The 27,389-nt window shown below is 50.1% G+C and overlaps 1 protein-coding gene across 9 annotated transcripts in view; it reads right to left on the bottom strand.

Moving 5' to 3' along the window:
• Positions 1-27,389, bottom strand: part of DNMT3A (DNA methyltransferase 3 alpha) — a 1,939,932-nt gene that overhangs the window by 636,094 nt on the left and 1,276,449 nt on the right. For all 9 annotated transcript variants that reach the window (XM_085613211.1, XM_085613216.1, XM_085613220.1 and 6 more), the window contains one exon: positions 26,703-26,849. In XM_085613211.1, the coding sequence (XP_085469337.1) occupies positions 26,703-26,849 (147 nt within the window). The remainder of the gene's footprint in view (positions 1-26,702; positions 26,850-27,389) is intronic.

The following is a 27,389-nucleotide window of genomic DNA, read 5'->3' as shown; positions in this document are numbered from 1 at the left end:
CCATCAGTCGGGTGAGGACCAAGTTGAGGTTCCACACTGGTGCTGGTGGGTGTCTTGGGGGAATTACTTGTTTAAGTCCCTCCAAGAAGGCTTTGATGGCAGGCACTCTGAATAAAGAGAGGTGCTGCCTGTTTTGGAGATAGGCTGCTATTGCGGTTAAATGGATACGTATTGAGGTGTATGCCAGATTGCATCGGTATAGGTGTAAGAGGTAACAGATTATGTTTTGAATGGATGCATCTAGCGGGTTAATGTCATTGTTATTGCAATAAATGACAAACCTCTTCCATTTGGCTGTATAGCAAGCTCTGGTAGTGGGTCTCCTAGCTTCCTTAATGATCTCCATACAGTCGGGTGGCAGGTTTAAGTAGCCAAACTCTAGGATTTCAGGAGCCAGATCGCCAGGTTCAGCTGTTGCGGATCTGGGTGCTGAATTTCTCCATGGTTCTGCGTCATATGCGCGGGTTCAATGAGGGCGTTGAATGCAGCAGTGTCCTCTGTGGGAGACTTTTTTGCGCCATAAAGCTGCGTGTCCTGTGTATCCAGAGCGGCACCTGGGTCTACAGGGTCATCCCAAACTTGATCAGGGTCCTGCTGGCCTTCAGGGTCCATATCCCTGGGGTAGGTGGTGTCGTCACCCATGTAGTCCTCTACTGCATCCGTGTCGGAGTGCGTCGGAGAGAAGGACTGTGGGTCTGGGTAAGAGGTGTGGAGGCGTTCATAAAGAACGGGTTCCGATTCTGCCGGCAGTTTTTGCTTTAGCGGGATCCTGTAAGAGTCCAAAGCCTGCTCGGAAGTGATCTTCCGCTTTCGGAGCATGAGCCTGCCGGTGTCGGCGTCGATGAAGTGGGACGGTGATGTCCCAGTAGGAGAGTGTTCAGTAGATGGGGGCCTTGTCTGGGTGACACGTGTTCTGATCTGGAAGAGTTTCGGCACCGTGGATGGCGGCAAACCAAAGGTGATGTTTGTCGGTGCCGAAGGTGCCTTTTGAGCCTTTTTCGGTTCGGAGCCCGACGTGGCCTGGAGGGCTGCCTTTTCTCTGATGCGTTGCAAGGACGCCTGAACTTGTCGCACCTGGAACGCCGACTGTTCTTTGGCGCCGAGTGGTTCCGTAGAGGCAGGTGTGGACTTCTTCGGAGCCACAGGGTCATCGAGTCGAGGAGAGGTAGTAGCTGTCGACGGCGTCGATGATTGGACCGTAGTTGCTGCTGTCGAGGTGGATTGCGATGCAGCGGCCATTTTAACCTTGGTGGTCGGTGCCGATTGTTTCGGTGCCGGGGGCCGAGGCGCTTTGGCGGTACCGATGGCCTTTTTCGTTGGGTCGGCGCCGACATCGGCTGCAGCGAGTTCGGCCCCGAAGTCCCTTTTGGTGCGGTCGGAGCCGACGGGTTTGGCTGGCGTCGAAGGTGTGGTGGTCCTCGAGCCGACCAGTGTTATTTTCACTTTCGGTTTCTGTTGAACCGGTGCGACGATTGGTTTCGGTTTCGTGGAAGGGAAACCAGTCTTTTTGGGTAATAATGGCTCTCGCTGGATGTCCGAGGCCGGGCCAGAGGGCGGGGCCGAGGATCTGCGGGATTGGTCTTGGGTAAGGCCCGAAGGCGATCCCTCGACCGGAGCCGTAGACTGACGCACTGGGATATGTTCTGTTTGGACGGGTAGGCCCTGCTCGTCACCAGAGCTACCTTCTTCGGCCCCTAAGGCCTCATCGTAGTCTCCTACCTCATCGTCGGCTTCTTCTCTGTGAAAAAGCTCTTCATCTACGTCTTCCGATCTGGAACCGTGTTCGGAAGCGGGGCTGGAGGGTATGTTTTCCACGCTTTCGACATCTTCGTCCTCTGTGCTGAAGATGTTGGTCGGGGCCGGTGCCACTTGCTGCGCTTCAAGTCTCGCGGCTCGTCGATTCCGTAGAGTCTTCTTGGATCTGAATCGGGCACAGGCCATACATTTCGCTTCGTCGTGATCCGGTGAGAGGCATTTGTTGCACACCGGGTGGACGTCGATATGGGGATATTTCGCGTGGCAAACAGGACACCGCTTGAATGGGGTCCTCGATTCCATCGTCGATTTAGGGTCGATGGTCGGATAGAAAGGATCCGAAAAAGTTGTTAAAGTCGCTAAACTAACCAGTAAACTGTCGATACCGATCGGGAACAGTACCGATGAAAACTAAAGGCCTTTTGGCCTGAAAACTAGATTTTCCTAACTTGAGTCAAGATAAGCACATCCGAACCCAATGGCGGAAAAAAACAATCTGAGGATGGAGAGGATGCCCATGCGCACTGTGGTCCAGGGGAGGAGTCACCTATCTCAGGATACTTCGAAGACTCTTCCAGGACAACAACGTTCAAACATCCGGACCCAACACTAGGTGGCGATCTATGCACAGATATGAATTCAGCAGCCCACATGCCTCGAACCCTAAGCTACAAGGAAAAAACTTCCACGCCTATGACTGTCACAGTCATTATGTACAGTCCAAACTGCAGCCAATCAGGCGACAGCACCCACCAGAATGTTCTCCTCAGAGGTTCAGGCTCTCAGATTTTCTCGCACAGGAGTGAACCAATACATAATAGCCTAAACGCCTCTGAGGGGAGGTGGGCGGGTTGCATGTGAATCTATGAAAGACACCAATACCGGAGAACTACAGATTACAGGTAAGTAACTATTGTTCTTCTCCAGTATTTAGGGGGTCTTTCATAGATTCACATGCCTGAATCAGTGTAGATAGCAGTACATAACATAATGCTCATAAGACGCTCTTTTTGTACCATAGTAAAAACAATTATCAAAAGGTATAATTATAGCTAAATACGTCTGTGTTTCAACATATGCAGAACAATTTCAAGATATAGAAACAGTATGGAATAAGCGTCTTATAGAAAAACATAGTGGAGGAGGGAGAACAGAGGCTCACCTTATTTGAAAAGATTGCGGAGAACAGCTTGTCCCACTGATGCATCTGCATCGTTTGAGGCTTCCAAACAGTAGTGCCTGGTGACAGTGTGTCTGTTGGACCATGTTACCGCTCTACAGATCTGGTGAAGAGGCACACTGGCAAAAAGAGCTGTGGATGAAGAAATTGCTCTTGTAGAGTGCGCTCTTGGGGTTGCCTGCAATGGTCTTCCCGCTTGATCATGGCATAAGCAAATTGCAGCAGAAATCCAACAAGCAATGGTTGGTTTTGAGACCGAATGTCCTTGGCACGGTTTACCATATGCCACAAACAGTTGGTCTGATTTGCGTATTGTAGCTGTCCGTTGTAAGTAGAACTTGAGACATGTCAAGGGAATGCAAAGCCCTTTCCACAGCTGTGAGCGGATTTGGGAAAAAAGTCTTTAAAATTATAGGTTCATTAAGATGGAAATCCGCAGGGACTTTTGGCATGAACTTTGGGTTAGTGCGCAGCACTACAGATTTCGATGTAAATTGCAGAAAAGGTGGATGAATAGTGAACGCTTGAAGGTCACTAACTCTCCTTGTTGATGTTAGAGCCAATAACAAGGAAACTTTCCAAGAAAGGAAGTTTAAGTCCACCTTGTGAATAGGTTCGAATGGGTGTCGCATTAGTTGTTTAAGCACTATATTAAGGTGCGAAGAAGGAGGTGGACGTCGAATAGGGGGGAAACCTCCGGATCAACCCCTTTAAGAATTGTTGAATGACTATTTGAATAAAAAGAGTTAACACCTTCCTGCCGAAACCTTGAAATTGCCGCCAAGAACACCTTTAGAGTAGAATGGTAGAATTTGTTCTGGTCTTGCCTGAATAGGGTGGATATTGACAGATTAACACCACATGCAAAACCTCTTCCATTTTAGTTTGTAAGTTTTAATCGTAGCAGGTGCTCGGGCATTAGCCAAAACTTCCTGACAGTCCAGAGGGATATCTAGGTGTGCAAATTCAAGGTGTTGAGGAGCCATGCCGCTAATCTCAGCGATGTTGGGTCCGGGTGACAGATGTGTCCGTTCTGGATGGACAGAAGGTTCGGAATTGGTCGAAACTGGATGGGCTCGCACTCCGAGAGGAGGAGAAGTTCCGTAAACCAGTACTGGCGAGGCCACCTGGGAACAATGAGTATCATGCGGCAAGGTTGTTACTTGAGCTTGCGCAGAACGGAATTGGTAGAAAAGCGTAGGCATATATCTGTGACCAATTAATCGAAAACACATTTCCGAGTGAGTCTTTGTGGGGAACCCAACTTGCAAAGGATGGGCATTTGCGGTTCTGGCTGGTTGCAAACAGGTCTAGATCAGGGTGCCCCTATAGTCGAAAGACTCTGTTTAGGGATGGTTGATGTAGTTCTCACTCGTGGTTTGATGTTGTGGACCTGCTGAGGGAATCCGCCAGAACATTGGTGACTCCTGGGACATGAATGGCTGTGAGGCTGATTTTGTGACGAATCACCCAGTCCCAAATCTCTTGTGCTTGCTGAGATAATAGGGCTGACTTTTTCCCGCCTTGTTTGTTCATGTAATGCATACTTGTTGTATTGTCCGTTCGTATTAGTATGAAGGTTCCCCTGATGATGGTTCGAAACGATTTTAGAGCCAAGAAAATGGCTCTTAGCTCTAGAAGGTTGATATGCCACTTCTTTTGTTCTAAAGTCCACCTGCCGTTGACTGCCATCCCTTGAAGGTGCGCCCCCCCATCCCTCGAGGGAAGCATCTGTGGTTATGGTGAAATCTGGCATTTCGACTGGAAATGCACATCCTTCTCTTAAGTTCTTAATTTTGCTTCACCAAAGAAAGGTTTCCCGCATCCGAAGAGTGAAGCGAACGATGTCCTCGAACGATCCCGAAATTGGAGCCATTGAAGGTAGAGTTCCTCCTGCAGTGGCCTCATTCTGTAACGGCAGTTGGGAATCAGAGGAATGCAAGAAGAAATCATCCCTAGGAAGGACTTGTATAAACGGACTGAAACGCACTCTTTTGACAGCAAGGAGCGCGCGAGATTGCAGATTTTGATTTGGCTTTCTTTTGAGACAAAGGCGTGGGTCAGTTTTGTGTCCAGTGTTGCTCCTAGAAAGGTATTTCTCTGTGATGGAGTCAGATGAGACTTTTCGAAATTTATGGAAAGCCCGAGAGACTGGAAAAATAGCAGACATTTCTGAACATGTGCGGTTGTTGCTTGCAAAGAATTCGCCTTGATAAGGCAGTCGTCTAAAATTTGAATGCCCTGCAGGCGAAGGTGTGCGGTCACTGGCGCTATGACCTTTGTAAATACCCGGGGTGCTGAACGGAACCCAAATGGAAGGACTCGGAATTAAAAGTCTCTGCCAGCACTCTGAACCGTAGACATTTTCTGTGTCTGGGTAGGATCGGCACATGAAAATAAGCGTCTTGAAGGTCGAGGGTGGCCATGTGATCCCCCGCCGGAAGTAATTGTAGAATTTCTTGAAGTGTTAACATTCGGAAGGATAACTTCTTTAGGTATTTGTTGAGGGCGCGAAGGTAGAGAATAGGGCGGAATTCTCCCAACTTTTTTCGAAAAAGGAAAAATCTTGAATATAATCCTGTTCCTCTTTATAACAGAGGGACTTTTTCGATTGCTCCCTTCCGAATCATCAGATTTATCTGGGAAAAAAGCTGCTTGAGATGAGCAGGAGGTGGTCCTCTGGGAGGAGAGTTTGGGGGAATCTTTGTGAACTCCAGGGCATGGCCTCTGGCTACTATATCCAAAACCCACTTGTCTGTAGTAATTCTGGACCAATTCGAGTAAAAGTGGGATATTCTTCCTCCAATTCTTGAATGGGGCGATGGCAGAGATGGTGGCAGTTGGCTGACCTCATTGTTTTTTAGTGGACTCCCGTCCACGAAAGGATTGCTTCCTTCTTGACTGCGAATAAGAGTTACCTCGCTGTCCATAAGATCGCTGTCTGTAGTTTGGGAGGTTTGATGATTATACCCCCCCCCCCCCTGTTGGAGAAGGATCCACGTCCTTTGACACCACGAAAAGACGACTTACGAAACTGCAGGCTACCAAGAGACCTTGCTGTCTCTGTATCTTTTTTAATAGTCTTAAGGGCCTCATCAACATGTTGCCCCAACAGAGACTCTCCATCGAATGGCATATCGATAATTTTTGTTTGGACTTCTTGATGGAAAGATGTTGACTTCAGCCAAGCTTGTCTCCTCAATACTGCAGCACCCGCCAATTGTCTATATCCAGTGGTAGCGGCATCCACGGCTGCGTCGATTATTTCAGCAGAGGTATATTCTCACTCCTGTAGAATCTTCAAGGCCTCGGAAGGCTCCGACAGCATGTTAATGTAGGAGGAGATGTCGGACCACATTTGCCGATCGCATCTCCCTAATATGGCTAGGGAATTAGCAGCCAGAACCGTCGTCGCAGCCATCGTGGAGACCTTCTTTCCAATTGAATCCAACCGTCTGCCATCCCTGTCAGGCGGAGCTGATATAGGTGAAGAGGTGTTCCTGGCCTGTCTCTGCGCCGCTTGGGCTGGCCGATGAGGCATGCCTGTGAATCGCTTGGCACCTTATATTTTTTGTCCAACCGAGGCAAGACTGCAGGAAGAGAATTTGGTGCCACCATGATTTTTAATCCTTCCTTCCAGATAAAATCTATTATTGGAATTGTCCTGATCTGCTTTCGCGGTTGGTCCTTAAAATCGTAAAGAAAGCAGTCATCTTTCTTTGCCTCCATAGGGATGAGAAATCTCTTTGTTGCTCTCTCCCTAAGGAGATGAACACTTTCGATATCCACCGGAGGAGAGTCCACGGGGGCCGGAGCGGACGGTGACGGAGTTTGGATTTGGTATTCATCCCACTCCTACAGCACTGACTGGTCATCCACCTCTCCCTCTTCCCTGTCATCATCTGTTGTATTTGCATCATGGGAATGACGAGATGGCAGTGGAGAAGGTGGTCTGGGAGATTGAAAAGGGGTTATTGGAACCCTTGGCATAGGCGTGGATGGAAGAGACTCCGCCGATTCCGATGGAGGAAAGCGCCGATAATAGTCCTGCAACATATATTGCAAATTGTTCAGCAATTCCAAAGGCATTTGTGCTGAGGGAACTGTGACAGGAGGTGGAGCTTGAGGCTAAGTACCTGGTTCTTCCTCCTGGTCGTCATCCTGGTATTTAATAAACCGTTCTGATGGACTCCTAGCAGTGCGGAATCTGTCATCCTCTCCAGATTCGTCCTCCTCATCTTCCTCCTCAGAATCTAATAACTGTTAAGGCAGCTTCAATGGTGACAGGGCTTCCAATGAGGAGCCACGACGTTGTAGTAGAGAAGCCGCCGTCGAAGGCAGGGTTGATGAAGCAGTAGCCGATGTTGCTGTCCAAACTTGTAAATCCGTACAGGAAGACAAAAGAGGCGTCGACGAGTATGCCGTCGACGGGACCGTCGACGATGGTGGTGGCGCCAAAAGGATGTGCGTCAATGAGGAAGCTGTCTTCGACGACGAGGCAATTTTCGTTGACGAGAGGTTAGCCGTCGACGACGAGGTAATCGTCGACGAAGCAATTTTCGTCGACGACTAATCAGTCTTCGTCGACGAGGCAGCCGTCGACGAGGCAATCTTCGTTGATGAGGTAATCTTCATCGACGAGGCAATTTTCATCGACGACAAATCAGTCTTCGTCGACGAGGCAGCCGTCGACGATGTGGCAGTGTTCGTCGACGAGAAAGTCTTCGTCGACGAGGTGGCCGTCGACGCAGCAGTCATTGACGAGATCTTCTATGTCCTTACCGTCGACGGAGCGCTGACGAGAGATGTAATTTCCTTTGTCGACGAGATGGGTCTAACAGCCACAGAGACCAGCGTCGACGGAGACGAAGCCGATGTCATAATCATCTTCGGTCTCGGGGGCGAGAATGTAACCGTCAACGTAGATGTAGCGCCGACGACGATAATCGCCAACGAAGGAGCCGCCGACGACGTTTTTTTTTGCTGAGGTAATTCCTTGTCAGGAAGTCTTTTAGATGCCAGAGACTTTCCTGTCTTTCTCAGGGGCGTAGCAGGCTTAGACTTGGAAGGTGGAGAAGCCTTTTTTGAAGAAGAAGAACGCAAGCCAGAGCCTTTAGCAGGCTGAACCTTTCTCAACACCTTTGCCCCAGTAGATAAGTCTTCTTCAGCCATCGTCTTTCTAGAGGATACAGGCGACCCAGAGGCTGCACTTTCCACCTCAGATAAAGGGTTATCCTTGTCCTTTATTTTCTGTAGCCACAGAAGTAGGCGCCCTTCCCTATCCCTGAGGGTTTTCTGAGGGAAGGTCCTGCAGATCTTACAATCCCTCACATCATGTTCCAGATAGAGGCAGTAGATACACTTCTTGTGAGGATCTTCAGAGAATAGCCGGAGCTTCCCACAAGATTCACAAGGCCTAAAGAGAGACCTCTTAGAAGTTGACATCATGAAGTAAGCAAAAATCCAGAAAATAATGTGAAGTACTGAGCAGAGCTCAGGGAGACTCCCTTCACACGACGTGCGGTAGAAAATCTAAGAGCCTGAGCCTCCGAAGAGAACATTCTGGTGGGTGCTGTTGCCTGATTGGCTGCAGTTTGGACTGTACATAATGACTGTGATAGTCATAGGTGTGGAAGTTTTTTCCTTGTAGCTTAGGCTACTTTACTTCCTGGTTTCATGTTACCAAGGTTTTTTAGTTATTATATGCATAATTTTTGATATTTTATGTACCGTGGGACTCCCACTCCGACGACGCGGAATGTGAATCTATGAAAGACACCCTAAATACTGGAGAATTACTCTTAAGTCCTTTTATAAATGCTTTAATAGCAGGCACTCTAAAAAGAGACAAGTGCTGTCTGATTTGTAGATATGCAGCTATTGCAGCAAGATGTAAGCGTATGGATGTGTACACTAAATTGGAATGCTGTAGATGCAATAGATAGCAAATGATGTTTTGGGTTGAAGCATCTAGTGGATTGATTTTATTGTTGTTACAGTAAATGACAAACCGCTTCCACTTTTCTGCATAGCATGCTCTTGTGGTAGGGCACCTAGCAGACTGGCGGAAGATTAAGATAGCCAAACTCTAGGATTTCAGGTGCCAGATCGCAAGGTTGAGATGACTGGGGTCTGGATGTCTTATCTCTCCATGGTTCTGAGTGAGAAGACTGGGAGAAAGGTATAGTTTTTGGTGAGGAACTACTCATAGCTCCAACAAGGTTGTGAACCAAGGTTGACGGGCCCATGTGGGAGCAACTAGGATTAGTGTGAGGGACTGCTGTCTGAGCTTCTGAACCACTAATGGAATGAGTGGAAGAGGTGGAAAAGCTTAAGCGAATATCCCTGACCAATTCATCCATAGTGCATTGCCTTTGGACAATGGGTATGGATACCTGGATGCGAAGGTTGGGCATTTTGCGTTTAGGTGAGTGGCGAACAGATCTATCTCTGGGAAGCCCCACATTTGGCAGAATGGGAGGAGACCTTGAGGTTGGAGTTCCCATTCGTGGATCTGCTGTCGTTGACGACTGAGCAGATCTGCAATTTGGTTGTTTACTCCTGGAAGGTGTTCTGCAAGGAGATATATTTGTTGAGGTATGGCCCATCTCCAGATGCTCTGGGCTAACTGAGAGATGGAGAGAGTACCCCGCCCTATTTTTGTATCTAGTACATTGCTGTCATGTTGTCTGTGCGAATTAGGACAGCTTTGCCTACTAGATGAAGTTGAAAGGCTTTCAATGCTAGAAGAATTTCTAGCAGTTCTAGATAGTTTATGTGGAGTAGTTTTTGCTGCAAAGTTCACATGCCCTGAATGGTATGTTTTTGAAGATGAGCTCCCCAACCAGTGAGCGATGCATCTGCTGTTAGCACTATCTTTGGAACCGGGTCGACGAATGGCCGCCACTTGGAAAGGGTTTGTATGTTCCACCAGTGCAGAGCGATGGGTGCGGCCATCCACCAACACTAGATCTGATAACTGACCTTGAGCCTGGTTCCACTGCCGTGCTAAGCATTCCTGTAGGGGACGCATTTGGTGTCTTGTGTAAGGAACGATTAAAATGAAAGATGCCATCATTCCCAGCAATTGCATGAACACTCGAGCTGGTAATGAGTGTTGAGGCAGAAGTAAAGTTACTTACCTTCAATAACGATGTATCTGGTAGAGACGATTGTAGCCGCGGATTCCTTAACGTAGAATTATCCCCAGGCATGAGACTGGACCCGGAAAACTTTCTTGCCCAGCATTTCTGCGCGCCGGGGGGGCGGCACCTCCCGACTCCGCCCGACGTCCTCCGCGGGCGTGACGTCAGCGAGGTCACATAAGCCCCCACCCCGGTAAGTAACTTGTACATCTGATAGAGACTACTAGCCGCAGATTCCTTAACATAGAATAGATACCCTAGCCATACCCAGAGGGAAGGAGGGCCTGCAAGCGAACCTCCCCGCCAGGAGAGACCCAGGGACACAGTAGGGGACATGGGACAAGGACAAGAAGAAAAAGGCCAGGAAATCCTAAGCCCAACCAAGGGAGAACTGCCCAACACCCCACAGGGGCAGACAGTGCCCTAAAAGCCTCAAGGAACACAAGGACCACCTCAAGCCCAGAGAGAAGAGGTAGAACCAGAGGCAGGGCAACCCGTAAGAAGCACATATACAGAGATAGAAAAGAGCTGAACATACCTCGGCCGCAAGCAGCGGACAAGGCCGCAACAGCTCCACCGCCAATAGTACAGGCGGAAGAAGAAAGGCACCATTGCACAAAGCCCCAGTGGAACCAGAGGCAGTGGCACAAGGGAACACATCAAGACCACAACGGTGGAGTAGAACAAGCAGGCCTGCATGGGCATGCGCTGCCAGCAGCAAACAACACCATGGAACAGTGCACCCAGGACAAGTCAGATGCCAGCCGAAGGCAGAGGCCACAGAGGGCCAGGACACACCTCAAAGGAGGGGACAGGCCAGAAACACACACACTGACCCACGAAAGAAGGGTGTGTGGGGGGGGGGGGGGGGGGGGGGAGGGGAAAAACCCTGGCAGAAAAGAAAGGGAGAGAGAGACGGAGGACAGACCCAAGCCGACCACCAGAACACAGAAGCCAAGGAAAGCCAGAACCTCTGGAGCACCATACAGAGTACAAAGCCGAAACACAGGGCAGAAGTGCACAACTGCCACAATACGATGCCACAGACAGCAGGCCAAACCGGCCTAGCGAAGTAGCGACAAGGAGAAGGACAGAATGAGCGCAAGCTGCCCCAAGACAGTCGGCAAGAAGATCGCACCTGCGACATACCGTGACGCCACGGAGAGCAAAGAGCCCGAAAGGGGCGACCATACCTCCCCAGCACAAGACAGAGCTATGTAATAGCTACAAGTACCCCACATAGGGTAGGTTACGTCCCAAGAAACATGGGAACACCTCTAAGGAAAGAATTTACGCAGCAGAGGGCAAACCGAAGACCTGCAGAGAAATCTGCAGACTGCTTACCAATCAGCCAATAAAGAAGACACAGAAGGCCTAATCTCAGGAGCTACCGGGCTTACCAACAGCCACGAAAGAACCCTAAAGGCACACCAACCACACCGAACACACAACCGGGGCAACTCATCACTAGGCCCCAGGATACAATGGGAGAACACCTCCCAGAACACAGACCGACATCCAGGTCACTGAGGAGGAGGGGGAGGAGGAGGAGGACGAAGCCCCGCAAGGAACCTCTGAATCGCAGAATCCGCAGGGGCGTGAAACAAAAGAGCGCCATCGAAGGGAAGGTCAACCAGCCGCTCCCTAACTTTTTCAGGGAAAACACTATCCCTCAGGCAAGCATGGCGAGGAAGGGCCACTGAAGAAGCCATGGTGCGACCAAGCACCTCCGAAACGTCCAGAGCAGAGCGAAGAATAAATGCCGCCAGCTCCCTGCCATCCAACACATGGTGCCGCAGATCAGCACAGGCACCTTCCTGAGAAGCGAAAGACAGAAGGGACTCCGCCGAATCCCACAAGCAAGAAGAGGCTCTGGCCAAGACACAAAGCGTGTTAAGTGCCCGCAAGGCAGCACTAGAGGAGGCAAAGATGTTGCGCCCCCAGGAATCCAACCACCGTGCCTCCCGAGACGGGGGAGACAACACCGATGGCAAGGAGGAAAAGGCGGCCTGCAAAAGAGGGCCCCTGGTAGAAGGGTGGAAGGAAAGACAGACAGGATCATGCGGAGCAGGACGGTGCAGAAGTGGCTGGGGCACCGGGTCGCCCGTGGCAGGATGCCACCAAGAGAGAAATATGGAGCGAAGCCTCGAAGGGAATAAGCAGCTCCCGTCCACCAGAGCCCTGATGGAGAACCTCCAGCAAATGATCCGTGGGGAAATGGGCAGCTAGATCACACATGCGCAGGATTCCCGCAACCGTGGAGACAGCCCAGACGAAGGCAGCACTCGCCTCCATAGGGCAACGCGGTGGGGAAAGCAATTCCTCAATGGGCGATGGCTCTAAGCTAAGCCGGCCGTCTCCCAAACCGACCGGAGGAAGGAAAGGCCAAGCTCGGAATGGGGGAAGGTTGCTCGACGAGTGGGGAACCTGAGGTGCCTCCGGTGAAGACTGCGGGCGCGGGATGACGAAGAGCCATCCTTGGAAGATGCTGGGGAAAAAGCCACGACGCGGCATCCCGTCTCCGGAGAAAATTAAACAAACAGTTGCCGAACCTCTGGAGAAGAGGGGGCGTCTGAAGACAAATCAACGACCTGACGAAGGCACGGCACCGTAGAGTCGGCCACCGGCATCAGTTCAACGTCGACCGGTGCCGAAGGGGACACAGAAACGACCTCTGCCACGATGCGAGCGGCGGGAGAACGGGCCGGGGCGGCCTCCGACGAGGCAGCCGCCTGCGTGGAGAGACGAGGGGGGCCCGGGGACATGCTCCGGCCCCTAGCCGGCCCCTGCGGTGGCGCCAGGACCAGCAGCCGCCGGCACCTGAGCGGCGTCAGCTCGGCCTCGGACAAGGCTGCCGCCTGCCCAGAAGACCGAGGGGGACTCGAGGACGAGACTCGAGCCCCGGCAACCTCCCGCAACATCACAGAAACCCCCGCGGGGGTTTGCAGCGAGGCAGAGGCACCGTGGTCCGAAGGAGGGAACCCAGGAGGGTCGCACCCAGACAGCACCACATATCCAGAACCTGGAGCCGAACCTGCCGGAGGCGACACCGCAGAGGTCCCCGCACACAGCAAGGGATCCGCAGACGTCCCAGGAAGAAGAGGAGAAGAAGGAGGAGCCAAAGAGGCCTGCAAGGCCACCGTATAGACCTCCATCTGGGCTTTGGGCGCCGGGAAATGGCGGGTAGGATGGCGACATGCAGGGAGAACCCGTGCCCCCCAGGCCGGGGACCGGGCCTCGGGAACAAACTGTGACACTTACCCATCAGGCGAGTGACACCCTTGCGGCCTTGGAGAGGGACGATGGAGACAGAAGCAGTGGTTCTTGAAGCCTTCCACGGGGGACGGACGCGGCCTGGACATGCGGGCGGAGAGGAGTTTCATCCGGCGCTCCCGCCGGGACTTTGGCTTCATCTGCTGACAAGCCTCTCAGTCCATGGAGTCGTGGTGCTCCCCCAAACACCACATACAGATGGGGTGAGGGTCCGTCGCCGACATCTGGCACGCACAAGACGAGCACGTCTTGAAGCCCGAAGGCATTGGCACACTGTTCACCAGAAAACACAAAGCGTAAAAACAGGCCAGGAACACGATCCGGATCCGCGTTGCACGCGGAAAGAAGAAAACTGACGTCAGCGCGCCGTGGTGGGGCTTATGTGACATCGCTGACGTCACGCCCGCGGAGGATGTCGGGGCGGAGTCGCAAGGTGCCACCCCCCCACCGGCGCGCAGAGTTGCTGGGCAAGATAGTTTTCCGGGTCCAGTCTCACGCCTGGGGATAATTCTACGTTAAGGAATCTGCGGCTAGTAGTCTATCAGATACTGCGATTTTAGAGTCTGCACGTATGCGGATCCTTACTAGGTTTGGATACGCTAGAGCTTTCTGAGTGTCTATTGTGGCTCCTAGATATACTTGTGTGTTGGATGGTTGAAGATGAGACTTGGTGAGGTTTACAGTGTACCCAAGGTCGTGAAGCAGTTGGACTGTTTTTCGAGTGTGGCGTAGGCAGCTCTGTTGCGAGCTCGCTTTTATTAGCCAGTCCTCTAGGTAGGGGAAGACGTGAATGTGCTGTCTTCTTAGATGAGCCGTGACTACTGCCGGACACTTGGTGAAGACCCTGGGTGCTGTAGTTACTCCGAATGGGAGAACTTTGAATTGATAATGTTGTCCGTCCACCACAATCCTAGGTATTTCCAGTGAGCAGGGTGAATGGGAATATAGAAATTGGCGTCTTTCAAGTCCAGAGTGGACAGAAAGTCGCCTTGCTGAAGGAGTGGGAGCACCTGTTGGAGTGTGACCATGTGAAAGTGGTCCGACTGAATTTACAGATTTAGTTCTCGGGGGTCCAGTATAGGCCTGAGAGAACCGTCCTTTTTGGGAATTAAAAAATACAGGAAGTATACTCCGTTTCCCTGTTATTGTAATGGGACTGGCTCTATAGCGTGTTTTTCCAAGAGAGAGGGAGAACTGGTAGTACCCACTTGTCTGAGGTGATTGAATTCCAGACAGGTGGGAATTGGGAGAGACGTCCCCCAACAGGGGTGGAGTGATCGGGTGATAGCGGACGTAAGTCACTGTTTGTTTGTGGGGGAATTGTGTGTGGAGTTACCTCTGCTTCTTCCTTTACCATTGTTTCCTCTAAAACCTCCTCTGAAATAACCTCTTGAAGAGGGGGATTGGTTGTTGCCCTTGTAAGAGGAGGAGGGATTTTCGGTGGACACAGTTTTTGAACCACCCCTATAGAAGGAGCGGCGAAAAGAACGCCTATTGGTAGTTAACTGCAAAGCTCCCATGGACTTTACGACCTGTCTCCTTTTTCATCTTTTACAGCGAGGTACCAACAGCTGGGCCAAAGAGATGCTTCTTGTCGAATGGCTGGTAAAGGATGGAGTTTTGCACCTCTGGCTTGAAGCCTGATAGTCTCAGCCAAGCATGCCGGCATAAGAGTACACTGGTGTTGACTGCACGAGCTGCTGTGTCTGCTGCGTCTAGGACACACCTAATGGATGTATTGGTGATAGGTTTACATTCCTGAATAAGTTCATTAGCCTTAGATTTGTATTCATCAGGTAACTGTTGTATGAGTTTCTCCAAACCATCGTAATGAGCCCTATCATACGAGCCAACAGAGCTTGAGCGTTGGCAATGCACCAGTGATTTACTGCCTGTGAAGCAACACGTTCGCAGAACCGCTGTCGTGTTGCATCTCATGGCGTCGAGCCCGACGATTACACAAAGTGTCTTTTTCAATCTAAACGATCGACCTGCGTTGCAGTCGTTCTCGTCATGTTCCGGGGACAAGCAGAGGTTGCGCACTTCGTGCAAGTCGGAGCATAGAAACATAGCACGACACCCGGGACAGAACTTGAAGGGAGTCCGTTCCATCGACTGCTAGCGCGGTCGACGAGGGGAGACCCGACGGCCGGCCACGAGTTTCCCGATCTAAGGTTTTCCGAGGTGAGACGATGCGCATCGAATGGAGAACCGCGATCGATAACAATACCGTCGAGGGTATTGGATTGCGCGTCAAAGGTGTCCAAAAAAGGTACCGAACAGGAGCGCAGCAATACACATCCGAACCCGATGGCAGAAAAAAACAATCTAAGGATGGAGTCGATGCCCCTGCGCACTATCACCGAAGGAGGAGTCCCCAACCTCGCGACTGGAAAGACTTCTTCTAACAAAAACAAAGTGCAAACATCCGGACCCAACACTAGATGGCAATCTATGTATAAGCATATGATCACCAGCTCATATGAATCTCAGAGAAAGTTTTGTCCAAGCGCTTGGGCTGCACATGCATCAGAGAATTAGGCTAAGCAAAACTATAAAGAAGTCACACTTTTGCACTGAAATTGTGGTCTGTGTTTGCTTTCAGCGACGGATTGGAAAGGAGCAGAGATTCGGATATATATATATATATATATATAAACCTACAAAAGGCAGAGGATTGCGGTCGCGTGAGTTATAGTTGCCAGCACTAACTATAACGGGGCAATTTCACTGGTTTTTTATCAGTAAAATTTCCGCTAACTATAACATGTGTGAAACCTATGGTTTTTTCAGTGAATATATATATACACAAGACCGTGAGGTTGAAACGCGTCACTCAATACATTTTTCTCTTATTGCAATCCTGAGAATCTCTTACCTTTTTGTTGTGAAGCAAGAGGGAATATATATATATATAAGTATATATATAAATATATATATGATTTATATAGCGCATGCTACCTCTGATGAAGCATTGAAGTGCTTTACGACGGGCAGCACACTGCTCCGAAACCCAAGGTAAGTGGCTATTCCAGTGTTATTGGTTACTGTTAGTTTCTGGGATTCGTTTTGTGCGCTCAAGCAAACCATTCCATACAGTCATTCCAGTATCTTTATGGTGGACTAAAGCCAAACACGGATGTATCACAGTAGGCTGTGCTTAAAGAGAGCAGAGACGTGGAGAGAATGAAAAGGAAGGAAGGGGACATTTGAAAGACAGAAGAAGAAGGATAAAAAAATTAGGCAACAGTCAAATGTTTTAATTAAAGGTCAGTTTTTCAAGCCAGATTTAGGGAAAGAAGAGAATATTTTTGCGACAGCATGCAGTTTGAGGATGCAAGAATGCAGAAAGCAACATTATTTACTTGTGAAGATTGTGCTATGTTAGGCATTCTCAATAGGCACTAGAATCAGGCAAACAATCGCTTTGCTGCTAGTATTCGGCCAGACACCTAATACAGCTGGGTCATTTGATCAGCTCAAGGGTTGAAAAATAATGGCTGGGTGCACGTAGAGAAATATCAAGAGCTAAAGGCTGCACTCACAGGAAGCAGTGACTTCAAGATCATAGTGTAAAAAAATACATGGAAAAAAGGTGATTTTGCAAATGCTGGAGTGAATGTCTTATGGTTGTTGTAACAGTCACAAAGTCTGTTGATAGGTGAGGAACTTCACATAACTTAAGTGACAATCCAGTGTGTGGTTCCAGTGAGATGCAGGAATCAGTTTTCACCATGCACATAAATACATGCATACATACATACATAGAGGGCCTTTGGGTGAGCTCTCTTCTGCCACTTGTCATTTGGAGTGTCACTTATACTTTGCTCCAACCCAGTATACAGTATAGGGTAATAGTTCATTCTACATCAGTCATTGACTCTCTTGCCCTGTGAATGATGCCATTTTCAGCCACCTGAAAATGAGTACACTTCAGTGCCAGGGCGGTAGGCCAGTCCTTTAGTTCTCAATTTTCTCCTCTCACAATTCCCTTTTCATTTCTTTGCTTCTATTTTCATTTACATTTTTGTTAATATAACATAACATGACATAACATAACGCACAAGTTACTACTTGTGTAACAATATATCTGTAAGAGTTATTAGTTAGTGATAGATTCCTTACCTTAGAATATCCCCAGACCGGATCCGGAAAGCTTTCGTCAGCAGTACCCCTGCGCGTCGATAGGCGTCATCGTACGGCTCCGCGTGCATCGCTGGCGCCGTATTCGCCGAGATGACATCACTGGAGCTACTTAGACGTGCAAACGCGCGCTGACGTCAGTTCTGTACACAACTTTACGCGACAGGAACGCAGAGCCATGTAAGATACTGACCACTGGTGCATAGAAACTAGGACCCGAAAGGATGACTTTAACCCTAGAAATCAGTTCGCAGAACGGGGAGGATGGGTGGGGTGGTAAGGAATCTATCACTAACTAATGTCTCTTACAGATATATCGTTACACAAGTAGTAACTTGTGCATCTGAAAGAGACACGTTAGTGATAGATTCCCTCCCTTAGAGTAGATACCCCAGCAATACCAACCCCGGTAGTGGGTCTGCGAACAAGATTACACCAGAAAGTCACGGAGAACAGAAAGGCCAAAGAAGCTGTCTCTCCGGACCGGACTGTCAAGGCAATAATGCTTTGTAAAAGTGTGCAGCGAAGCCCACGTGGCAGTCTGACAGATGTCCGGCAGGGGGACACAGAGTCCCAATGCAGTAGTAGCTGCTGTCGCCCTGGTAGAATGGGCATGCAGCCCCACTGGAGGTTCCTTTTTAGCCATAGAATAACAGGCCTTGATACACAAGACGAGAGATAGTCCTCTTGTGAACAGCCCGGCCTTTCTTGGCGCCTGCGTAGCCAACAAAGAGCTGGTCATCCACCCGGAGTGCTTGTGTGCGATTCAGGTAAAAGGAGAGTGCACGTTTTTGGTCCAGACGGTGGAGCCTCTCTTCCTCTCTGGAAGGGTGCGGAGGCAGAAAGGAAGTGGGCAAGGTGATAGTCTGCCCGATATGGAAGGCAGTGACAACCTTTGGCAAGACGGAAGGAAGCACAACCTTGTCCGGATGAACCGACAGAAAAGGAGGCTTACAAGAAAGAGCCACAAGCCCACACACTCTCCTGGCAGAGGTGATAGCCACCAGGAAGGCAGTTTCAAAGTCAAAAGACGTAAAGGACAATTGTGAAGCGGCTCAAAGGGAGCGCACATGAGATAAGTCAAAACAAGATTCAAGTCCCACTGAGGCATTATGAAAGGAACAGGAGGGAACATATGCGTAAGGCCTTTTAAGAATCTCTGTACAACAGGGGACTTGAAAAGACAACGCTGATCTGGAAGCCTCAGAAAGGCTGAAATGGCCAAAAGGTAGCCCTTGATAGTGCCCAGAGCAGAGCCCTGCCGGGCCAGAGAAAGAAGGAACAGAAGGACCTCAGAAAGAGGAACAGAAAGTAGGTCCACAGTCTTGGCTGTGCACCATGCCTCAAATTTGTTCCACCTGCAGGCGTATACCGATTTAGTGGTGGGACGCCTGGCTGCAAGAATGACATCACAGACTTCGGGAGGCAAGTGAAATGGAATCAGCTGTCGCCGCTCAATCTCCACGCATGTAGGTGGGGGCTGGACAGGTTCCGGTGGAGAACCGTCCCCTGCTGCTGCGACAGAAGATCCTCCCGCAGAGGCAGTCGGGTCGGGGGATCCAAGCTCATACTGAGAAGCTCGGGATACCAAACTCTTCGAGCCCAGTCCGGAGCCACAAGGATGACTTGGGCCCAGACGTGCCTTATTTTCTTCAGCACTCTGGGTAGAAGAGGTATAGGAGGAAAGGCGTACAACAGACCGCAGCTCTACTCACGACTAAATGCTTCGCCGAGCCAGTGCCACCTTGGAAATTCCAACCTGCAGAACTGCAGGCATTGCGCGTTCTCTTCTGTGGCGAATAGATCTTACCAAGGCTCTCCCCACTGTTGAAACAGACCTCGCGCCATCTCAGAGTGAAGATGCCATTCGTGATCCATCAGACACGGCGGCTGAGTTCTTCCGACCTGGCGTTCAAAGAACCCGTCAGGTGTTGAATCGTCAAGGAAATGCTGTGACGTTCCAGCCATGTCCAGAGGCGTAGAGCCTCCTGACATAAGGTCACCGACCCCAACCCGCCCTGTTTGTTGCAATACCACATGGCTGCACTACCTTCCCCCTGACAGAGGGAAGGAATGCCTTCAGTGCAAGAAGGATCGCCCGAAGCTCCAGAAAGTTGATATGGAGCCGGGACTCCACCGGAGACCAGAGGCCTCTGATCTCCGCCTCTCCCATGTGGCCGCCCCATCCTAGGAGGGACGCATCCGTCACCACTGTGTGCTCTGGTTGGGGAAGGGAGAGGGATCTGCCGCTGATCCAATGCTGATTCGTGAGCCACCACCACAATTGTTGTGCAGTGCCCTCCGAGATCTGGACGTAGTCGGACAGGTTCCCCTTTTGCTGTGCCCACTGGAACTTCAGGTCCCACTGCAGAGCCCGCATGTGCCACCTGGCATGGTTGGTCAGCAGGATGCCATGAGTTCCAGCAGCCTCAAGGTTGTCTTGACCGAAACCCAGGACAAGGGTTGAAAGATCGGAATCATAGCCCGAATGTCCTGGACTCACTGTTCGGGAGGATAAACCCGAAACTGCACCGTGTAAAGAACCGCTCCGATGAAGAGAAGCTTCTGGGAGGGAATCAGGTGTGACTTCGGCACGTTGATGGAAAACCCCAGCAAGTACAGGAGGTCGGCCGTAGTCTGGATGTGGGAGACAACTGTGTGGGGCGAGCCCGCCTTGAACAACCAGTCGTCGAGATAGGGGAAGACTGAAACCCCTGATCTGCGCAGATGAGCTGCGACCACCGCCATCACTTTTGTGAACACCAGTGGGGCGCTGGTAAGACCAAAGGGGAGCACGGTGAACTGAAAATGCTCCTGGCCCACCGTGAATCGCAGGTAACGCCGATGGGCCGGCAGGACGGGAATATGAAAATAAGCGTCCTGCAGGTCCGGTGCCACCATCCAGTCTTGTGGGTCGAGAGCAGACAAGACCTGAGCCAAAGGGACCATTTTAAACTTCTCCTTCCGGAGGAAGCGATTTATGCTCCGAAGGTCTAAGATGGGACGTAGACCCATGCCCTTCTTTGGAACCAAGAAGTAGTGGGATTAACAACCACGACCTACTTCTGGCGTCCGAACGCGCTCGATGGCCCCCTTGGCCAAGAGGGCCGTAACTTCCTGCTGGAGAAGTGCCAAATGATCCCCCGACATGCGGTGGAACTGCGGTGGCATGGCTGGGGGGGTAGACTCGAAGGGGAGGGGGTAGCTCTGTTGCAAAATCTCCAAAACCCACCTGTCTGATGTAATGGTGCACCAGTGAGGGAGGTAATGACAAATCCTGCCCCCCACTGGCGTCTGGTGGGTCTGAAACACCGGACTAGGAAGGTGTGGCGGCACTGGCAGCAGGGGGGTGTTGGTGGACTGACCCGCACGCTGGCCCTGTGGACCGCCTCTGTGAGCCCCACGTCTGCAGCTACACTGGGACTGTTGCTGCGCAGGCTTGTACTGAAATGAACGTGTTTGTATGCCCCTTCCGGAGCTTCGAAAGGAATGAAAGTTAGAAGCGGAAGGAGTACGTGTAGCCGAAAGGCCTAAGGACTTGGCCGTGGCCTGAGAGTCCTTGAAATGCTCCAATGTGGAATCCACCTTATCACCAAAGAGGCGAGTGCCATCGAAGGGCATGTCCATCAAAGTATTCTGGACATCTGCCGAAAAACCAGTCGTCCTCAACCAGGCATGACGACGGAGCGCCACCGTTGTGGAAATCACCCTTCCCAGCGAATCTGCGTTATCATGTATAGTGAATTTGGCCGCGTCTCTCCCCTCCATAAGAGCTTGGGAGAGAACTGCCTGGGCCACCTCCGGACACTGAGGTAGCACTTGTTCAACCGCATTCCATACAGAATGGGAATAGCGGCCCAAGAGACAGGCAGTGTTCACAGACCGCAGTCCAGTACTTGCGGAAGAATACATTTTCTTGCCAAACTGCTCCAACTTCTTGGATTCCTTGTCTGGTGGAGCAGAAGGAAACGCACTCTGAGACGTTGAGGCCTGAACCACCAAACTCTCAGGTGTAGGGTGTTGGGTGAGGAAGGCAGGGTCGCCCAGGGCCGGGCGATGGCATCGGCCTACACCCTTGTCCACAGGGTCCCCTGTGTTGGGCCGGGACCAGGTGCCCAGAGGCACATCAGTAAGTGCATCATTAAATGGCAACAACGGTTCTGTAGAAGTGACTGGCTGAAGCACTTCAGTCAGTAGGTTGGTCCTGAAAGCCACAGTAGGGAGCTCGAGGCAAAGAGCCTCGGCCGCCCTACGTAGCACCGTGGAAAAGGTACCACTCTCCTCCATAGTAGCTGAAGGGGATGGTGAACCAGGCGCCGGAGTGTAATCCGGGCCACCGGCCTTCACCTCATCATCCCAGTTGGGGACAGATTCGTACTGTGCTGCGAGAGGGTCTTCAAAGCCCTCCCAGTCCTCCCCTTCCTCCACAAGTGGACGAGAATGTGGGTGAATAAAAGGGTCAAAGTTCCCCATCGGCGTCTGGAGACATCCCTCCGGCACCGTGTCGAAGTCGGAAAAGAAGTCGACACCGGCGTCTGCGATGTAGATGTCGGCGGGGACCGTATGAGGTCCAACGGCAAGAACGGGGAGCCACGGCTGGAGCCATGGAGGCCTCTGGGCGTCGACGACGCCGGAGCCGGCAACGCCGAGGAACGCGGAACAGTGGGTCCCGAAGGCATGCCGATGGGGCTGCCCGGGCCAAAGATGCGTGCCATTGCAGACACGAACTCTTGCAATTCGGCCGGAGTTGCCGATGGACCCGGGAAAGGTGGGTAAACCAACGGTAACTGCTCAGGCTCCGTTGGAGCCGCAGGGGCGGTGCTATCTGTCCCCTCAGCCATGTCCCGCGACTGGCAAGGGGAGGACGAAGAGCGGCGATGCTTCTTCGACTTCTTGGTCTTCGTCTTACCTGACTCCGAGTGCGAAGACTTTGAATGATGGTGCTTGCTCTGCGACCGGGCCTTCGACCTCCCACGGGACCGGGAACGACGTGGGGCCAACTCCCGGGCCTCCAGCCACTTTCGGGACCGCTCCTGCAAAGTTTTCTGGGCCATGGCCCGGCAGTGGGGGCACGAATCGTGTTGTGGTCACGCCCCAGGCAGAAGAAACACTCACGGTGCGGGTTCGTCAGCGACAGCCCTGTTTAGCTTGAAACCGGGCATCCCTATGCACTAGGGGTAAGCTTAATTACAAATTATAACAAACAAATACTTAGTCAACATGTGACGGGGTACCGCTCTCTCCGGATCTGCGCTTGCTGACGCAGAAAAATTATACTCTACGGACAGCAACATTTCATAATGATCTCCTTGTTTAGAGAAAGTGGCCATGTGGAATGCTGCACTACAGATTAAATGAGCAGCAAGCAGGTCACGAGTTAGCACTATTCTGGAGAGTTGTAGGTAGTCTTCTGTTAAGCCGGGTCTGGTGGCTCAGTGGACTAATGCGTCCACTGCAGGAGTCTGTGTTCGACCTCATGGTCACAGGTTCAAATACTGGCGGGTCCACTCAGCCTTTCATCCATCAGAGGTCGATAAAATGAGTACCATTGAGTTTGATAACAATAAACATCTGTTATTCAGCGCCAAGATACCTCTGGGTGAACGTGCGCTTTACAAATACACATATCTGAAAGAGACACGTTAGTGATAGATTCCTTACCTTAGAATATCCCCAGACATCAGATTGGATCCGGAAAGCTTTCGTCAGCAGTACCCCTGCACGTCGATAGGCGTCGTCGTACGGCTCAGCGTGCGTGGCTGGCGTCGTATTCGCTGAGATGACGTCACTGGAGCTACTTAAACGTGCCCACGCGCGCTAACGTAATTTCTTTCTTTTTCTGCGTCAGCAAGCGCAGATCCGGAGAGAGCGGTACCCCGTCACATGTTGACTAAGTATTTGTTTGTTATAATTTGTAATTAAGCTTACCCCTAGTGCATAGGGATGCCCGGTTTCAAGCTAAACAGGGGAGATCATTATGAAATGTTGCTGTCCGTAGAGTATCATTGTTTTACCACCAGAACATGTCCATCATGTTGGTTTAAATGTGGTGGCAATGTTGGAACTTTAAAACAATGATAGACTGTGTACAAAACCTCTGCAAAACGGGCCTGCACTGCTATGTTTAGTTTCATTATCACTAGCATATGCCCTCTGTGTTTAGACAACAGCGTGTTTTCTTTTTTCCACTATTATTCTTTTAATTTAGCTTGCATATGTTGAGTTGCGTGCTGTTTATTGCAGTTTTGTCAAAGGCTGAATGCAAGAATGAGTCAGTGGATAGATGAATGGAGGCATTAATGCAAACATGAGTGACAGAGTATGTATGACGACATTTAGTGCTTAAACTCAAAGACATAAAATGGTACCTTAATTCATAAGCCAGACCTATTGGCATTGCCAATATGTGTTTGTATATTAATTGTGCTTACAGAACAGCAGTGAGTAATCTGTTTGCATATGTATACCAAACCTGAATGCACTGAATAATCTGTATGGATATGAGAAATATCTTATGCACGAAAGTAGTAGGAAGGGGGCAAACAAGAAAAATAGCGGTTTTGTTTCGCATGAAAGGTATAAGTGCAAAACACAGAACACAGCAGGGGCTTATCACCAGGCCAAATTTACAGACATTATTGAATTACATTTTTACAACATGGGATCAAAAAATTTTTTTTTTTTTTTTTTTACAAAGGTTCTGCAGCAAAATTCTTACTTGCTGCCTACAAACATACACCTGACAACGGGAAATGCAGCCAAATGGGCAGCAGCCGTTCAGAGTTGAAAATAGAGACTGTGTGCTTAGGAAGTCAGCAGCCTTTATTATTGCATATTACATTGTACTGGCACTTCATTTGGCAGCAATATTTCAATACAGATCTACTAAACCTACACCTTGCTATATCGTATTTAAGATAGCGAGGAGGGTGGGCTGTTTATGACTTGAACCACGATTTCTACAATGGCTGGCAACACCAGGGACCCATAGCACATGCACTGAGGCCTGTTCCACAGCGTGCTGCGTGGGAATTCTATGGGACTGCTGCCACTGGGAAGAGAAGTTGGAGCGGCTAGGGGTGCATGGAGGCAGACAGGACCTCCTCCTATGGACATCACCAGCTAATATTGATGGCTGTCGACTGCCCCCGGGGATCTGCGTGGCTGCTACAGAGGAGGTGAGCTGGGTTTCCGTGGGCAGTACTGTGTTCCCTGATGCAGCATGGCGGCTATGACTGGAGCCGATTCGATGTGTGCCTGAGCTGAGGGCGTGATATAGGGAGCCGCATGGACATTTGCTGAGGCTGTTGCTACCTCCAGTTGCATGGGAGTGGGGAGCCGCAGCTGATCTACACTGTTGTCGCGTTACACTCCTGCCACCTCACACTGCTCTTCTATGCTGGTGCCTGGCGTAGATCACCTGAGACGGACGCACACAAGTCCTTACACCACGTCTGATTGGACCCCTCTTTCTCAGCCCGCATAGGCTTCTTTGCTTTGCCTCCACCCCTCCTCCCCCACCCCAGACTCCAGCTGCAGATGGGTGTAGCGGGGCCTAGAGGGGCCGCTGATTGTGGCGGTACTTCATCGTCGTCCTTCGCCTGATGGGTGGATGGGGCGACATAGCAAACGCAACAAGATGATGGATGGAGTGCTGAAACTTTTCAACCACTCACCCCCAGTCAAAAGATCTGGCTTAAATCCATTGTTCTTTTGCTCACTATGCCATCACAGTCTGGACCCAGCCATACGCAAAAGAGTCCAACCCGAACTGCAAGGCCAGGGCCTCCCTGGACCGGAAAACAAGCATTCTGGGTCCAGTTTTGGGGTATCACCACAGCTCGCTTGAATCCAGTGGCATAACCAGCACGGGACCCAAGTCTTGGCACACTATTTCCACTAAGGCCAACTATAGCAACACAAAAAGATAATGGACGTAATGCTGAACATTGTCAAACATTCACCCCAGTCACAGACCTGGGTTAAATCCATCATTTGTTTTGCTCACCATGCCACCCAAGTTTGGACCCAGCCATATGCAAATCAGTCTTAACCCTGCTCTCCATGGGACTAGTCCCGCCTGAACTGCCAGGCCAGGTCCTTCCAGGACCAGAAAACAAGCATCCTGGAGCCGGTTTCAGGGTATCACCACTTATGAGCCAATTGCTCTGTTTGCATTTGTCGCCCTAAGTGGGACGGGTATGCCCAGACGTGGGTCCTGTGCTGGCCATGCCACTGGAGTCAAGCTATCCTGGCTGATGAGGGATGTTGCCCTGAAACTGGTGCTAGGATTCTTGTTTCCGGTCTGGGGCGGACCAAGCCTGGCCGTTTGGACTGGACTTTTCACAAGGGCGGGCATGGTCAAGACTAATTTGCATATGGCTGGGTCCAAACTGGAATGGCATGGTGAGCAAAATAACTATGAATTTAGGCCCAGATCTCTGTACTGGGGGTGAAGGTTTGACATTGTTCAGTACTGCAGCGTCCATCAATATTTCTTTTTGCATTTGTCACCCTAAGGGAGACGGGTATCCCCAGATGCACGTCCCATGCTTGCCATGACATTGTTTCGAGCTATCCAGGCTGATGAGGGGTGAATACCCTAAAACAGGTCCTGGGATGCTTGCTTGCAGTCTGGGGAGGACCTGGCCTGGCAGTTTGGGTTGGACTGTTGCCATGAGTAGCAGAATTAAGACTGATTTGCACATGGCTTAGTCCAAACTTGAATGGCATGGTGAGCAAACAAACAATGTGGTTGGGACCAGATCTCTGTAGTGGGGCTGAATGTTTGACATTGTTCAGCATTCCATCCATCAATTGTTCTTTTTGCAATCTAAAATACAACCATATAGTTTTTGGGAAAAGGTATTTACAAAGAGATATTCAAGTTGATCATACAGAATTTACCAGTAAGTTTAACGTGTTAATACCTTGGTATTTTATGGAACGTGTTACCATCTATATGCCAGAGACATACACTTCCAGGTCAAAGATTATTAGAATAATACATCAAAATATGATCCTAGCTGATAAAGCAGGTGAGTATTCTCGTTGACATCCTTTCTTATGGAAGCAACAGTCATATATAGCTATTTGACATATACCTTCATCAGTATACAATGGAAAAACTATTTCTCAGATAAAATGGAATGAAAGGTCTCTCTCCCTAGTGCATATCTACTTACTGTTTTCTTATTGCTGCTTACCTCTAGTGCGCTCATCTATGATCTCTTTGACTTTCGGTTTTTCTGTGCTTTTCCGGGGTTTTTTGGCTGGTGGAGGAGGGGCATAAGCGGCAGCATCTGATTCTACCCAGATCTCTGTGTAAACTTCTTTGTAGGGATCACGCTCCTCTGTAAACAATATCGAGAACAGTGAGAGCATAGAATGCACAACTCAGATTTTGCCTAGGCAGCAGAGATTTGTTGATCCAGGCATTTACAAGTAATTCATAAGTACACAAAGAGAAAAAAAGCTTCTCCATTATCTGCAATGGCTACACCTATTTTACTGTAGAACATAAATTCGTTAGTTCGTCCCCCAGTGTCAGATAAAGACTCTACTACTCTCGCTTCAGGAGCCTCTGCCTCGTTATGGCTCATCATTTTAACATATTTTTATTTTGTGAAGATTTAAATAATGCCAATGTCCTACAATCTTAGAATTATTTTGAGAAAAAAAAGACTTATTTTACAGTGCTCATGAAAAGCTATTTTCACAGACCTTGTGAAGACTACTGTTACAGACTTTAGTCCATGGCTTTGCATCTTCCACAGATTTACACACCTAGTTCAACAGTTTTAAACCTTACATGTATCTATAATCAGGAAAAATAATACACAGTGATCATGGGAAGTCCCACGTCTATAAAACCTCATATTCTCAATTACTAT

This window comes from Triturus cristatus, chromosome 6 (genome assembly GCF_964204655.1).
Source record: "Triturus cristatus chromosome 6, aTriCri1.1, whole genome shotgun sequence".
Lineage (NCBI taxonomy): Eukaryota > Metazoa > Chordata > Amphibia > Caudata > Salamandridae > Triturus > Triturus cristatus.
The sequence above is the reverse complement of the archived record's forward strand: the minus strand, read 5'-3'. Positions and strand labels throughout refer to the sequence as shown.